General features: G+C 45.6%; 1 protein-coding gene across 1 annotated transcript in view; it reads right to left on the bottom strand.

Moving 5' to 3' along the window:
* Nucleotides 1-955: 955 nt before the first annotated feature.
* Nucleotides 956-15,923, bottom strand: part of LOC142575771 (LIM homeobox transcription factor 1-beta-like) — a 248,658-nt gene continuing 233,690 nt past the window's right edge. Inside the window, exons 7-9 of the mRNA XM_075685405.1 lie at nucleotides 13,495-13,657; nucleotides 9,977-10,069; nucleotides 956-4,834 (exon numbers count right to left, since the gene is read on the bottom strand). Coding sequence (XP_075541520.1) covers nucleotides 4,584-4,834; nucleotides 9,977-10,069; nucleotides 13,495-13,657 — 507 coding nt within the window. The 3' untranslated portion in view covers nucleotides 956-4,583. The remainder of the gene's footprint in view (nucleotides 4,835-9,976; nucleotides 10,070-13,494; nucleotides 13,658-15,923) is intronic.

The raw sequence follows: 15,923 nt of genomic DNA, 5'->3' as shown, positions 1-15,923 counted from the left end.
ACAGAAAGCAACTCGTGTGATTCTTTTTAAGATATATAAATCAAGTTTCTTAAGATGGCGCACAATCAAAACACACAAAAGGCACAATACATTATGTTCACTTTTCCGCATCAGTTGAAGATGATCATGTAAAACCCAGCAGCATATCCAGTTTACGCATCCTCAAATGAGCGACGCAGTGTCAAGGTGACAGTTTCATTAGCAAATGACCACACACTATTTTACAAGAAAGAAGATTCATACGCCTAAGAAGAAAATTGCTTCACGGACGTAAATTCGACTGCGAAATACTCATCTATTTTAACCGGTGTTCACAAGGATGCAAACAATGTTAAGCGAAAGAAAAAACGAACAAAAAAGGAATTTGTTCAAGGAACCGGGTTGAGTGGCGCAGCACTGAGAGCAAACTCCTCCATCCGAAATTTTACATCACATTGAAGGTCAGGTGACGTGGCGCGAAAAAAATACAAATCACTTCAAAGCAAAGAAAAAAAAAACATAAAACAAAGAGGACAAGCAGACGCAAATGAAATCTGACCATATGCGCCGATTAATTAAGAACATTCATTTCTATATATATTTCTGGCAGTCGACTGGCAGTATGGAGACTGCACTATCAGTTTAGTACAATATTCTGTCCAAGTTTAACAAACGAACCAATAAAGACACAAACAATCAACAAACAAAAAATAAACAAACTAACAAACAAGAACATCGTGAAAGAAAAATCAGTGGTTGTTCAATGCTGCTATGCAGTGATAAAAAAATAGCAATGAATATCGCTCTGTCGTTGTGACGCTACAAAAACGAAAGGGGGATTGAGTCTATCTTGTTTTTCAACAAAGTGACATCCCGCGGAGGTATATATTGTCATTGTGACAATATTTCTTGGCAGCTAACGTGAAGTCCACTAGAGACAAAGGAAGTGAACTTCAGATATTAACAACCCGACGTTCTCAATTCGACTGCACTTTCTCGCAGTGTGAAGTCACCTGAATTGGTCTTTCGGAAACAACCTCAGTCTGGGGATAACTTCAGATCTCAACAGTTGTTTCGCACAGGTATATAACGTAGCACATCATCGACCACCAGAAGCAGATACTCAGCTGGTTGTCAGTTTTTGAAACTGTCACATTTTGTATCGGTTATTGATAGCTACATATGCGCGTATTCGCTGTAAGCCCGGGGCTTACAACAATATTCGCAGAGCAATGAAGCCAACGAAAGATAAAAAAGAGCAGCCTGACAGCCAGCACAGTGAACAGCCTTGTTTTTCTTTTATGCGGTTTCCTCAAAGGACAAACTATCAGGAGTGAAGCCGTGATGAGGAAGCCTTCGACCCTGCTTAAAGCTCCGCTAGCCTTTAAAGATACTGACTTGGAGCACACCTTGTCACCCTTGACTGCAGCACCGTTCGAAAAAAATAATGCCGCATGGTAATGCGGCCTTAATTTTGATAGATGGAAGGCTGTAAACACCCGATTGTTGTTCTATGAGTGCCTGGGCTACCGCGATATCATGCTTGATGGCAATTCATGAACCTAAACGCTTTCAAAACGAGCATTACAAGCGGAAAAGTCAGGTCTAGCTGAGCAGCGCCAATTATGAAACACGTTTTCGTTGGCACAGTTGGGCTGTATTGAGGAAGAAACGTTTGATCTGAACTAACCAGATAGTTTTCCGTAACTGCTTTCTTGACAAATCACATGTCGGTTAAGAATCAAATGTCTTGGTAACCAAGTGGTCGATGGTAGTGGCCGGCCGCTGCTTTGAGTGTTGACTGAAAGAGGAATTTCCTAAAAAGTTAAATTGTTGTCTAGGTCCCAAATTCTTTTATAGCCGTGAACAATAAGGTCCTGGCATTTGTCGGAGTTTTGGAAAAAATCCCGAATACGACAGTCTTTGGGGAAACAAAAAATTTCTTTAGGCCTTAAGGCATTGTAAATGAAGGCAAAAGAACAAACTGTTCGTCCCACATGACATCGCAATTTCCTAAGGAGTTGTGAAACTGGTGAATTATGTCCGCCTTTGATCCGATATAAATATTCTCGAAAACGGCGCCATGCCTGTTCTGTAGGAACTGATAGTGCGTTTCATCATTCTTCTGATCCGGAGCAGATGCGACATGTCACATTGCCGCACACGGTTACGTCTTCAACTGAGCTCAAATCAACAAGTGTGAGAGCTTTCAACATGCCTATGCGTTTGGCTGTAATGCACATACCTCAGTGAAATTCGTCATGATAGAAAAGTAAGATTTAAAATAATGGCGCTTGAACTCAGGCTTTCATGGCCACAGCCTTTCTTAAGGCAAGGAAGAAACGACATTCGGAGTGGTAGGTAGCCCCCCTCCCCCAAACTGTATTCGCGCGTTTTCGGAACCATGGCACGCAGCTGAGATCACCGGGGAACTGCGTCGCTGCTGTGTCTTTGGCGAAAAGGTGCACTCCACAGGGTTGATCGCCCGCACGCGCTGAACAAGTGCTCGTGTGTGTTTTGTGGAAAGCAAGGTTCCCCGACTCGTTCAAGCCGCTTCATAACGTATACAGTAGACAAGAACTCACGCACAGATACGCACAGTCGCAGTTCCACAAGCACGCGTGCACATGCGCACGGTGGCAGCGATCGATGGCAGCACTGCGCAAACACGAGCGCCGCTTTGTAAAGTTTCCGCGCTAGGGGGACTCGTGGGTGCGGTGTACAAGCTTACATGTGGCCACCGCTTGAGGCGCGGCGGCACCACGGAAGCGGTACGGGGCGGAAATGAAGCGGTCGGACGCGACAGGCAAGAAGCAAATAAAACGAGCAAAACAGAGCCCGCAAAAAGAACTGCGCGCGTGTCTGAGTAGCGCTCGGTTATGAAAAAAACTTTCACCGGCAGTGACAGAATATATCTATTGCTAACAGAAACCGGCGACAGATGAATCTAATAATGCAATCTGGTGCTCTGAACCGGCGCACCTCCTTCGGTTCCGGTAACCAGATGGTCAACAAGTCGTGGAACCTGTTGCCGCATGTTTTACTACTGCATTTATTGTTCAGTCTTGTAACACGGGGAAGTCAGCGCAGTATAGAGAAATATGGGACAGTACGAGTCACCACGTGAGATGATCAAACGATTCGCCAAGGAGCGTGATAGAGGCGCTGGCGATGGCACAAAACTGAACTGGAAATTCGAAGATTTTCTTCGGAGGTTTATTTTTAGAGCGCGTTCAGAAAACAGAACCTGCGAATTCAGATTTTAATAATGAACGTTAATAATGAACTTTACGTCGTGCATCACTCTCTGAGCGTATGAGCGTCACGTTATATCTCTATCATCAAGGTCTAATTTACCTGCTGATGTAAACCAACCAAAGCAAGCCTTGGCGTCATACAGCCATTGTTCTTTACACTCATTTCTATGGCCACACGGACTCCTATTTTTCGCTGGTGCGCTGTACTTTTTCGATACTTTCTTCGATAACCAAGCAGGTATACGATCATATCATATCAAACGATCATATTAACTACCAATGATATAGTTGTTGTGCTTGTTACTCAACGACTGCCGTAGCTTGTGCACGAGACTGTAGCCACCAGGATCAGTTCCTGATTGATAAAGCGCAGTTACTGAGCTGCAAGCAATGTCAATATCAATAGTTAACAAGACCTCAACCTTCAGCAGCATGGCCTCGTACTGTCACTTCCTTCATCTCGCCGCTGCATTCCCTGATGTCAGCTATCGCTTCGTTTCCGCCACGTTCATCATACACCTTTTCAACGTACGTTCGCCGAAAGTAGTTATAAACATGTGCACCTTGCCTGATTGGCTGCACATTCGCTGTAATATTTGCAAATATGAGGTCGCCCAGCATCCCCCCTCCACAACGCCACTAAAGAGAGGCCTCTTTTCTGGTGGCAGAAATAAAGGGAGGGGTGAGAGGTATGCTAGAAGTATATTGTGTGGTTTTGAGGACCATCCAGAACAAAGAGATTTATCTGTGCTCTAAACACACAGAAGCTTGATTCTACCGATGGTCATGCAATGAAAATAATCGATATGAGATCAGCTGCTTACTATCCGAAACCGAACACACATTCTGAATAGTGACTGCAATACGCTCAGCACGCGGGAAATGATACAGGTATATTACACTCGATCCCCTTGCATACAGGTCTACGTTGTGGCAGCGTATATGGCGGTCACTCTGCCAGCTTCTGCTCAATGGTGCAAAAGAAGAAAGGAAAAACAAGAAAAAGAACAAGGGACCTTTCCGGGACTCCCTCTTCCTGCCCAAGTGCTCGTACTTACGAGTACCGTGTTTGTTTCGCCCGCCAATATCATATACAGCGTGTCAGGCATCGTGCATCGAATTGCCGTTGAAAAGGTGCAGTGCATACACTACCCCGTCCGCAGTCCCCTCCCGTTCAAAGTTTACGCAGCGCATGGCCCAGCGCGTGTATGTGCTGTTACAATGCTGGACAAGGCAGCATTACTGTCTGACTGCGGCGGCGGCGGAGTAGCTTTGGCTGCCCTGCTGCTGCTGCTGCTGCTGCTGCCTGCGGTGGCGGCGCGGCGCGGCGGCGGCGCCCTGGCACCGTCAGTTGGAGCCGCCCAGGCACTCGCACTCGTTGTTGCTGAAGTAGGAGGTCTGCATCGAGTACAGCTTGTCGATGGGATTCACGGCCGACGAGGCAAACATGGCGTCCGATAGCGGAGGAGGAGGCTGACCGCCGCCGCTCCCGGCCCCGATCAGTACGTCTTCGAGGCCGCTCAAGGACGTCTCGCTCTCCATCGAGATCTCCGACTTGAGGTACGTCGGGTCGACATGCGTCGGCCCATAGTAGGAACCTTCAGCAAAAAATAAAGAAGAAGGAAAGTTCGAACAGTATAGTTAGAAACGCTGTGAATATTGAAATAGCTTTCTTTGCCTAGTGCAGGGAAATTTATCGAAACAATAGAGAATTTCAGTGCGTCCGGTATTCCGGCAAGCGCGGGCGGGTTGCCGGGTCAGCGGGGCGTAAATAAAGGTGACCGGTCAGACTGGTGGCACCAGCTGTTAGTGCAAAGCTCAACCACACAAACACAGAGCCAATTACTATATTCTGCTTAACTGCTGGTGTAAATTCTCGACAGCGGCGTAATCGTGTGGACAATTGCGCCGCTGCCGAAAATTTGCACCAGCAGCGAAGGAGAATGCAGTAGCTTACTGCAATTTCAGCTCTGTGTTGGCCTGGTTGAGCTCTACACCACCAGGCGGCTGCACCGCTCCGGCCGCTCAAGTTTATGCCACGCCCACCCGGCAATCCCCCCCAAACACCGCCGTTTGCTGGAATAGCGGACACGCTAAAAGTCTCCAATAACCGTAAAAGCTAATTTTACAAGAATGGCCACGCTAACCACGTCCACAATGGTGACAAGACCACCTTGACAAAGACGCGGACTCATCCATCGTGGTGTCTGCCGCATATATGACGCATTTCTGTTGAAATAATATTTCCTTCAATTTAGTGATTTCCATTGGTTGACCGTGTTTCTATCGCTGGCGTTACAAATATCCATTGAGAGAAGGTTGAAGACAAACGCCTATAGGATTTTGTCTATACCTTTGCCTATAAGTTTCATAAGAACCGTTTTCTAGGCGAGTTGGTGCACAGTGCAACTAGTGAAAATAGCGACAAGGCAACACAAGAAGACATACACAGGACACATGTTGCTGCGCGTAAGGTTACAGAAGAACGTCTCTCTCCGTATTTTGGGAAGCAACGCAGTGCGGCTGGAGAGTAATGGTAGAGTGCCCGTATCACAGCCTCACTCCTTTCCTTCGAAACCCAATATTAAAAGGACCGTGAAACGATTTTGACAATTTTGTAAAAAACGTACTGAGTCGTTAGAGTAGGTCCTCCTGATCATTATTTTGACCCATCTAAGTGCTCCGCGTAAAGCGTGTAATTTATTATAAGCTTTTAAATATGTACATCGTTGCCGATCGCAGCACACCGCTGGGCGGAATTTTCAGCCGCCCCTACCCATATGACGTAAATCACTCAATTGACGTCTGTAGGGCGAGATATACGATTGGCTGCCCAGGGCGCGTCATCGATAATTTTTCCACCTTTATGGTGAACAAATCATGTTCGTAATAGTTGGAACGTTGGTTAATTTGTTTCTATAAAAAGAAAGTAACAGAAAGAGAATGCACAAGAACAACTTCTCACTACACTTAAGCCCTTCCGGCCCACAGCAAGCGTCGTCTCCTTGTGTTACAACGTGCTCCATCTTGACGAGAGCTCCGCGGTCAGAGTCGGTTTCACTCTTTTCGCGAGCACTATGATTCGAATTTGTTGCGTTGCGGACTACAAACGTAGCGACTGGCAATATGTCAAGCTGCGACATCGTGTCCCTCTGCAAGGCAGCAGACGAGCGGACTGGCTGCAGCGCATCGGACTGCCGCTATCCGATCGGCGCCAGGATTTGCGCGTTTGCAACTTCAGTTTACACCGGAAGATTACTACCGCAATAGAGTTTCGCGAGTCCGGTATTCGGGTGAATGCAACCGCAAGGGGACAGGGCCTGCCCATTTGACCGTGCCCTTTAACGGGATGAGCAGAAGCGCAAATGTGAATGGTGTGCACGGTGAAGCCATCTGGTGGCACAGAGGTCAACCATACACAGTAGCAGTAACGAAATGTATGCTTCTTTGCTGCTGGCGTAAATATTTCACAGGAGTGTACTCATCAACACGTTGTTTTTGTAAATGTTTAAAATGTTTACACTTGGTTAGAGCAATATTAGCGCTTTGTTTGGCTGGTAAAGAGGAACCTTTAGCTCGGGCCCAACTCCGACGCGGCCTATTCAAATACATGTAAAACGCAAAAACGTTTTTCTGAGATAACCCCTGGACCGATATTAATGAAATTTGTTGCATTTGAAAAAGAAAGTTAAGTTCTAGTGACTGTTGGAAGTGGAATTTAGATTTAGGGCCTGAATTTTCTTAAAAAGATTTTCAACAATTTGAAGGTCTGAAAATAATAGAAGCACGAAGTTTACGAATTAATAGCTCTGCATCAAGAACAGTTGTCGCGGTTCTGTAAACGGCATCAATTAGATCATTCAAAGCGAACAAATTCAATATGTCAATTTATATCTTATGTGAATTTGTTACGTTGTTTACAAGGGTTCTGCAAAAGCTGTATTTCCATATTACTAAAATTTTTTAATATTCCTCTGTAACAAATGAATTTTGTCCGCTTTAGATGTACTATTAGATGCAATTCACAGAATTGTGGTATCGTTTTTCGTTGCGTAGTTAGATAGTTGTAAACATGATAATTTCGTTTTCTGAATCTTTTTTTTTTATTTTTGCCAATTTTTAATAAAAAATTGAGGACTTAGAGCGAAAATTCGAAACCAACAGTCACTAGATCTTACGTTTTTCTTTTAAATGCACTAAACCTCTTTAAATTTGGTGCAGTGGTTGCCGAGAAAAACGAATTCTCCTTTTACATGCATTTAGATAGGAGCACTCGAGCTAAAGCTTCCTCTTAAGCTCTGCGCCAACAACTGGCTAGACCGTGCCGACCGATCAGGCCGCTCACGTACGTCTATGCTAAAGTTCCTTCATCAGCTTGAGTTTATGCCTCCAGCCATCTGTCGAAACGCCCAGTTCGCCTGTGGTTACCGGAATACCAGACACGTTCGGCGCTGCGACAGAATGCTAGCAACGCACGCTGCTTTGATAGCTCTCGCTTGAGGTCGACTGTCACGCAGCTGGCGAAGAGTTTGGAGAGGCCTCGCGCGCTCTATCCTAGAGAACCGGAAGTCGACGACACGGCGTGCCATCGTGACGCAGAGCCAGTGAAGGCGGAGCTTAGTGCCGATTACTCGGCGAACGAGTTGAGGAGAAAATACATGACTGTGGAGGAGGGTAACTTGTAACCGTCCGTAGCTCTCTTAATATGAGACGCTTCACACAAACTGTGGTGCGAATGATTAACTTTAACTGTACCCTACGCATGTACAAGATTTGTCCGAGCCGTTTCAGGGGCCCTTTAACGAGAGCGTGGGTGGCTGTCGTGACTACCAGCGAGAGGCGACTGCGGTGTGAGGCACCAGGTGTCGCTGCGTACACGTTGAAAGATGCAGTAAAACCTGATTAAATCAAGCAGGCTAGGGAGTATTTGTCCCCGCCCCCTTTCAAAAAGGATGCCAATAAACGCGATCAACATCATCATCATACTCATCATACAACCTTGAGGCTGTATGATGAGTATGAGTCGGAAATCTGGGCGAGAGTATGCAAATTCTACCGCATCTAATTTTTTTTTTTTTTTGCCAGCACGGAAAGGCTTCAGGTGAAAGGTAGAGGGCGCACCGGGTAGATTGCACACGGTACTGCATAAAGTGTATTCTCCAATTATTGACTTCGTGCTAGACTTAGAGGCTGCGGAGCAAACAGGTTTAGATTTTTCTTTTCTTTTTCTTTTTTCTAATGGCTACCGCGCTCTGAAAGGTTTGAGTGGCTGTATATCAAAACTTTGGCACCATGGGTATATGATGTCGGTTGTCTTTCGTCCGCTACCGTGTATGTGTACACAAATCAGCAGTGTACGTCTCGCCATTTTCCCCTCTTCCCCATTTGAATCTTTTACTGTGGAAGCAGCCGCGATCCTTCTGCATGTCGAAAAAAAAAATCTCTCTTGCGAAACACAAAACGAAGTCCTGGAGCCATGGAGGGTCATAAAAGGCAAATATCTAAAATATCCAATTTTCCAATATAGAAAATTTCTAAGCTATAAAATGGCCTAAACGTAAGGTAGGATTTGCTCTGCCATTGTTAAGATACGATACCAGCTCCCGTAACGCAATAGGTCACATTTATGATTGGTGAACTGTAGCCAACTACTGGCAATAAAAATTGAATGAGGTTGCCTTCAAGAAGAAAGAAAATGAAGTATCACTAATATCATTCGATCTTCCTACAGAAAGACTCACCGCTCTGTCGGCGCTATTTGCAGGAGTGGGGCACCCTCTTCGTGCGGGCATCTGACTCAAAGCAGGCGGTAGCGCACAGCAGAGCGTGACCTCCGAGATCGCCGCCACAGCGTAGGGTTTCTACGTAAGTATAACCCCGTTCGTCGCGGGTGATTTGAATTGCCGAATCATTGCGTGGCAGACAAAGTCGCGATTTTATCTGCAACTAAGCCACCTCACAGAATAAAACCAATTTTGCGTACTTTTAAGAAGGGTAATCTAATGATCTAGACTGATTCAATGTTTGCCTTTAGTGTCCCTTATAAAAACTTCGCCGATATGCCGTGCGACGGCGCTACTAATCTTATGAGAGGCGGTCACCGAAGCAGCAAACAAGTGGCAAGAAGATGCCGTTGCGTAGCGCCACTGAACATATCTGATAGTGAAGGCTGCTCCCAACTGATACCTAGTCGCCGGAGTACCAAGTGACCTAGCGTTCCCGCACGCAATAACAGGGCAGGATTCTTTAGTCTGTGTTCCTTTGGAATGCGAGTACGTCGTACGGCATGGCTTGCCTCACGGCCTAAACCCAGTATAGGGCAGATAGCCGCAACAGTCGCCGCTCGTGAACGTGCAGAGCAGCACGTAGAGAATGGGCTCTACATAGTGGGAGTGTTCACACCACCTGATACAAAACAGTCCTAAGAAAACTGATTCGGAAAATGCAATCTCTAAGAGTTTGCTGAGATCATCGAACAGAGCCTCACTCCGCTTTTATTACTAACGACTGCGCCTATAGAGAGCCCATTACGCGCGAGACGACTAGGGCAAAAAATAAAGCAAGATAAGAACGGTAAAACTAAAAGTAAGCTAAACAATTATTCTCTTTTGAGCCACTTCAATTTCAAGCCATGGCTTGGAGCGCGAAATACAGTGTTGCGTTTCGCGAACAAACGCTTGCTCAAGCGTTTCTTCGGTCTTTCGCAAAGTGCGTGTGTGTCTATAGACGTAGTCGCTTACCGTCGTGATGCGTACCGTAAGGGAGTGGTTGCAGATGGTACGGAGAACCTACGGCAGACGTTTCGAGAAGGCCTAGCCTCGAGAAGGGCGGAGCTGAAAAAAAAAAGAAAAAAGACGTTGGTGTCTCTTGAAAACGAGTGTCGTGAACAAGAACCTGCTGCTCCTTCACTATAAAGAAAGAATGGAGCGTTGCATGGCAACTAGCTCATCTATGGTTAAAAGGTTAACAAAAACCCGGGGCACTTCGCCGACCAAATAAAGATTTAAAAGAAAAGAAGACGTTTCGGCTCCCACACGGGAGCCTTGTTCACAGACTACGCCACACACTCTGAACAGGAGCGATGGCAATCTGCCGTCAGTGTATGCGCGCTGCCTGCGTCACGTGTTCTAGACTATTTAAGCGAGCTGCTCGAGCACTTTTGTTTACTGTGAACAAGGCTCCCGTGTGGGAGCCGAAACGTCTTCTTTTCTTTTAAATCTTTATTTGGTCGGCGAAGTGCCCCGGGTTTTTGTTAACCTTTTAACCATGTTTCATCCCGACCAGACGGGCTTCCGTCAAACACTGAACTTCATTAGCTCATCTATGTGTGGAGTAACTCCTAGCCTCATATTTTTAGCTCCGTTTCCAAGAATTATCGCACTCCCCAATGGAATACGTTTGCCTCTCGTGGGACCAATCAGAGTGGACGTATTCGATTCGGAGAATGCCACAGTCCTCGAAAATGGAGTCAAATATGCAACAAGTAGTTATAGGCTACTTCCACTTAAGCGAAGCTTTGACGCTATAAATCGAGATTTTGCTTTCATCAGCCTGCAGAATTTGTGTCTCTCGAATGGAACACATGTAATTCAGTTTGGCTTGGCAGCTATCTAATCAGAGCAAATCTGCGTTTCCCATTGTGTATAAGTAGGAAAATCGATGTTTACCCCGAGTTAAAGGTCCCTCTTAATATAGCCTTCGTTATCGCACTCACCCCTTCACCCGCCGTGTGTTTAGAGGGACCGTCTCGCGTTTAACGACTTCGTCGCCAGAATACTGCCCCACTGCTACGTCCGACATCCGCTACTCGTTTTTTTTTTTTTTCGCAACCAGGAATACCTTATCCTGAAGACTATTTCTCACGCTTTCTTTGTGGCATGGGTTTTTGTCACTGACACAAAATCGGTATCCTACGCAATATTGTTTAAATCGTAAAGGTAAGCTTGAGAACAGCAGTAGCAGTGATTCGCTGATTAACACGTCTAAGGCATGTAGAAATAACACAAGTGAGGGAGCATTTTTTTTTTTTAGCAATGAAGCGAACCGCGTACATGACTATGCATTAGTGTCAGTCACATTTAAGTCAAACGACCCAAGCAAAAGTAAATTTCGGAAACAAATCCCCAGAAAGCTGAACTCCGTAAATAACGTGAAAAAGTGGATGCGTCGCCGGCACGAGCGTTTGCGTGTAGAATGGTAGGCAAATGTTTTGGTAGGCAAATGCCACATCATGCTTGCAGCATCGCGTGCCTTGCAAGCATGATGTGGCGAAAATTTAAATGCCCTGCCTATTCCCAGGAACAACAACTGTAAATTCTTAGAACAGCTTTGTAGTAACTACTAAGAAAGGTAATAAGAGCGTAAATATATATATTTCCTCAGTAGCTTGGCACGGTATAACGTGGAGCTAGAATTAGTCTTCTCAACAATATGTGCCACTAACTCGTGCTTGTAATTCTCAGTATACTGAAACATCAATTAATATAATGCTGCGTTTTACAAAAGATTCCACTTCGATGCGTGGTGTTTCGGTTGTATGGAGCAGTGAGTCACAAGTTATGTAGAAACCCGCCGTAGTTGCTTAGTGGCTATGGTGTTGGCTGCTGAGCACGAGGTCGCGGGATCGAATCCCGGATACTGCGGCCACATTTAGATGGGGGCGAAAACACCCGCGTACTTAGATTCAGGTGCACGTTAAGGAACCCTAGGTGTTCAAGATTTCCGGAGGCCCCCGCTGCGGCGTGCCTCATAATCAAAAAGTGGTTTTGGCCCGTAAAATCGCATAAAAAGTTATGTAGAAGGAAGAAATGACCTTTTACTGTCTCCCTTTTACTCACTAGGAGTTGGACCTTGTGAACACATTCGACGGACTTTTGAGACTTTTTACTATGCCTTCTCGTAACCAGAACAAAAAAAATCACCGCCCCTTCCAGTCTGTGAAGATGGTCGAACAGCGAAGCTGTGTTAGTTGCGCCGAGTGTTACAACCGAGACGAGGTCGATTTCCGCGTCTCGCACGCACTTCGGGATCGACCACCCGGCGCTGCCGTTTAAACTTGGCATCTCTGGCGCGCAGCTCGGGGTCGGCCCTACGAGCCAACCCTGGCTGGCCCTTGCAGTAGGCAGCTGCTCCCTCAGGAGTACGCAATGCAATGATCAATGCCCCCCCCCCCCCCCCCATAAACAGCTTCACTGTAAAAAAAAAAAATATTTAAAGGGACAGACAACCGCTCAGCACATGAGTCGAGATAACCCCGCTGATGGAAAGATTGCCTATCGTAGTGACTAAAACGAGCGATGCTTTTCTCATTTAACATGGATTTGTATTTTTAATTCTTCACTAAAAGTCGCGAAAAATTACCTTTGGCGCCCCAAGCGGCAAAATCATGAAGATGCATGAGAGGCCTATCACGTGACCTTCTTTTAGCGTACGCGGTTCCTGGTCTTTCTATTAGTATTGAAATGCAGTACACTTTTTTCTGTTATAAGCTTTTCTAACGTACATTGCGCAGATAGGCATTCGTTTGTAGAGTAGAAAAGTGGCGCTTGTCGTTCCTTTTCGATGAGATGGCTTGGCTCGTCTATCGACAGAACAAAGACAACGGGGGCCAGCTAGCGATGACGTAGGCGTGTACTTTAGGAAAAACGTAGTACAGATATAAGAAAGGTCTGTAAAACAACGCGAACTTATCGTATTAACTTTTTATTTTCAAAAGTGGTTGAAAAGATTAAAATGCCAGGTGGTTAACTTACATTACTCTCACTCCTGTGAAAACAGAACGATGGGCGGCTTTCACAATTTGCGAGGCGGGCTATCGACAGCGCTCTCCCTTCTCAGCGATTCTGGAGGAGGAGGGACTCTCACTTCTTCAGAGGCTGCTCAGATCGAAACATTGTGCTTACGAAATATCCACGCTATTTTGGTAGTAACCACTGCACGTATAAGCACTACCGAGGGTTAGCTTCGCCTTGCGCCATAATAAACTAGGTCCTTAAACATAAGTTGTCGGTCCCTTTAAAGGGTGTGTATATCCAGATGGCTCAGTCTCGCAAAAGTTGGAGCGACTACAGTTGCTCCAGTTGCGCCATTATTGTGGAGGGTTATACATACGTCGGTGCATCTGCACTTACATCGACTCTTGCGACTGTTGCGATTAACCATGGTTCTGGTTCCTATATATAGAGGGCGTTCTGTGGTGCTCGTTACTGTGCAGCGCGTTCAGAGAGAATGAAGTTCTCGTGCTCATCGGATAACTCACAGCTGAGGTCGGCAGGCGAGGCCGACTGGCGGCCATCGTCGCTCTTCTTGGAGTCCTTGGTGGAGGAGGCCATCTCGCTGCCCGAGCTGTCTCCCCCCGCGTTCTGCTGGCTCTGCTGCTGCTGCTGTTGCTGTTGCTGCTGCTTGCGCTGGATCTTCTTTAACTGCGCACCAAGAGGAAGGAATTCGTTTAGTTTATCAGCAGAAAGAAAGGAACTGAGATGCCAGAACCTTTCTTGAACCACATGGCTTGGGTAGACGGCCACTATCCTTAGGAAAAATTTTAGGTCCTTGGCCAACAGAAAAACTTCGAACCATCACTGCGCGCCTTAGTACGATTTTTGGAAAAATCACAAAAATAATAAGTAATACCATAGTTATTGCTCACAATGTTATTATTAACAGTCACCATTAATTACATGTTAATTGTGTCTTCGTGTTCACATAGCATTTGTATTTGTTGAATTTAGAGTGCGGAATTCAAGTGGCCAACAGATTTTGTGAGAACGTCTTGGTTTTATGAACATTTATGCTGTGTGAACTTATATGCTGCGTGGGAACATTTCGGTTTTGTGAGTATTTATGCCATCTGAACTCTTCTGTTGCGCGCACATTTATTTATATTGCAGTACTGAGACTTCGTACTTGAATGTTCGTTCATGCGTTTATTAGTCCAGTTTGGTGATTGTTGACAACGCTCGGACGATAACTATCACGTAAGAAAAGAGAAGTAGCCAGCGCCACACATAGGCACCAACCTCTCCTTGAATATCTTTAATTTAAAAAAAACTAACATGGAATTGCCATGCAGTGGAGTGTTCGCATTGAAACCTCATGCGCGAGCAGAATTTTACGGACTATCGTTCCTAAAACTAGCTTTCCGACAGCTTACGCTTGCGTAATGCAAGGAGCAAAGCTTAAGCGAAAATAATCGAGATGAACAAAGGTCAGCCAGCGATCTTGAGTAGAATATTTATGCTTTCCTTATTGCTCTTATACCGCAGAATGTTTTACACATATGCTGTAAGGCATGTGTTATGTGTGATTGGAAGTAAAACACGTTATGGGGCTAGTTGGTGCATAGCTTTCAATAGATGAAGCGCCAATAGTGACGGCACATTAGGAAGGAACAAAGACAGGACAAGGCGCTTTGTCCTGTCTTTGATCCTTCCTAGTGTGCCGTCACTATTGGCGCTTCCTCTATGGAAAGTGATTGGAAGGTCTGTTTAATGCCATCTGTTATCGCATACCCAGCAGTCATAACTGGTGTGGCAATCTGTACAGGAACGGCATTCAGAAGAAAATAGGTGCATTACGGTTGTAAGGCTGGATAAGCTCATTTTAGGCGGTGAGACTCTGTTTTCGAGACTGGATGGGGTTCGTTGGGACGTTGTGCGCCCAATGGAGCACGCGGCTGGCTACAAGTACAGGGCGCAGCCTGTGCCAAGGACCACCGCGGCTCGCAGCCACTTAAGCAATGCTTCCTGCGCTCTAGAAAGATGGCGGGGGAGGCAGCGGACCTACGGTGGGGTAAAATCGCGTGTATCCTGCCGGAGGCAGTTTTCACGGGTGTGAACCATGGTAAGTGCTTCAAGCGGGGAGGGAACCGAATGTAGTATCCCGATTACGTAGAGAGCGTGTCTGCTGGTCAACAGCAGTGTTGTGAGGGTTCGTAGCATGGCTTTGAAAACCGTGTATCTTGATGCAGGCGCCTGTACTGTGATCAAGCGTAGGTACATATGCTTGCTAGCCTGCAGCTCAGTTTGTTTTGCTTTATTTTTTTTTTTCAGTGTGAATCAACTTGAACTTTTCTTGACTCTGACCTCAACATAACCCACTGAAACAGTATCACCGACTTCAGCGGTATCGTGCATAGCATATAATATTGGGAGCTCATATCAGCTTCCTTGTCCGAGCTTTCTCATTGTTGAGCTTCACCCCACATCATATATATATATATATATATATATAAATTGAGTATTTGGACGCCAAATTATACATACCGGCTGTGCTGAAGTCATATGACAAGCTCGATTTTTTCATAAACAGGCGCATCTGTGCTGCCTATATCGTACAGCGTGATCATTTTTAAATTTTATGGAATTTTTGATGAGAGCCTGCTGCAGATAACACAATTCTAGTCCTTCAGCTGAGAGGCGGACATGACTTGCCAGAGAAATCGAAACACATCTTCAACTAATTACAAAAATCCACAAATTATCTTCTGAATGAATGACACATATTGCAATTTACGAATTGTAGCCGCTGAATTCGTAAGGCGTACCCACTTGGAATGAATTTGCAGAATGACGCCAGCTTGGAGATATGCACCATCAAACTTGCTGTAAAAATGCACTGTTGTTTCACTTAATTTTTTATCAAAACGCTATTTTATACAGTGAAGCACAAAAGTAACTGGAACGCCCATGC

This window comes from Dermacentor variabilis, chromosome 1, assembly GCF_050947875.1.
Source record: "Dermacentor variabilis isolate Ectoservices chromosome 1, ASM5094787v1, whole genome shotgun sequence".
In the NCBI taxonomy this organism is placed as follows: domain Eukaryota; kingdom Metazoa; phylum Arthropoda; class Arachnida; order Ixodida; family Ixodidae; genus Dermacentor; species Dermacentor variabilis.
Note: the sequence above shows the minus strand (reverse complement) of the source record. Positions and strands in the feature narration are given on the sequence as shown.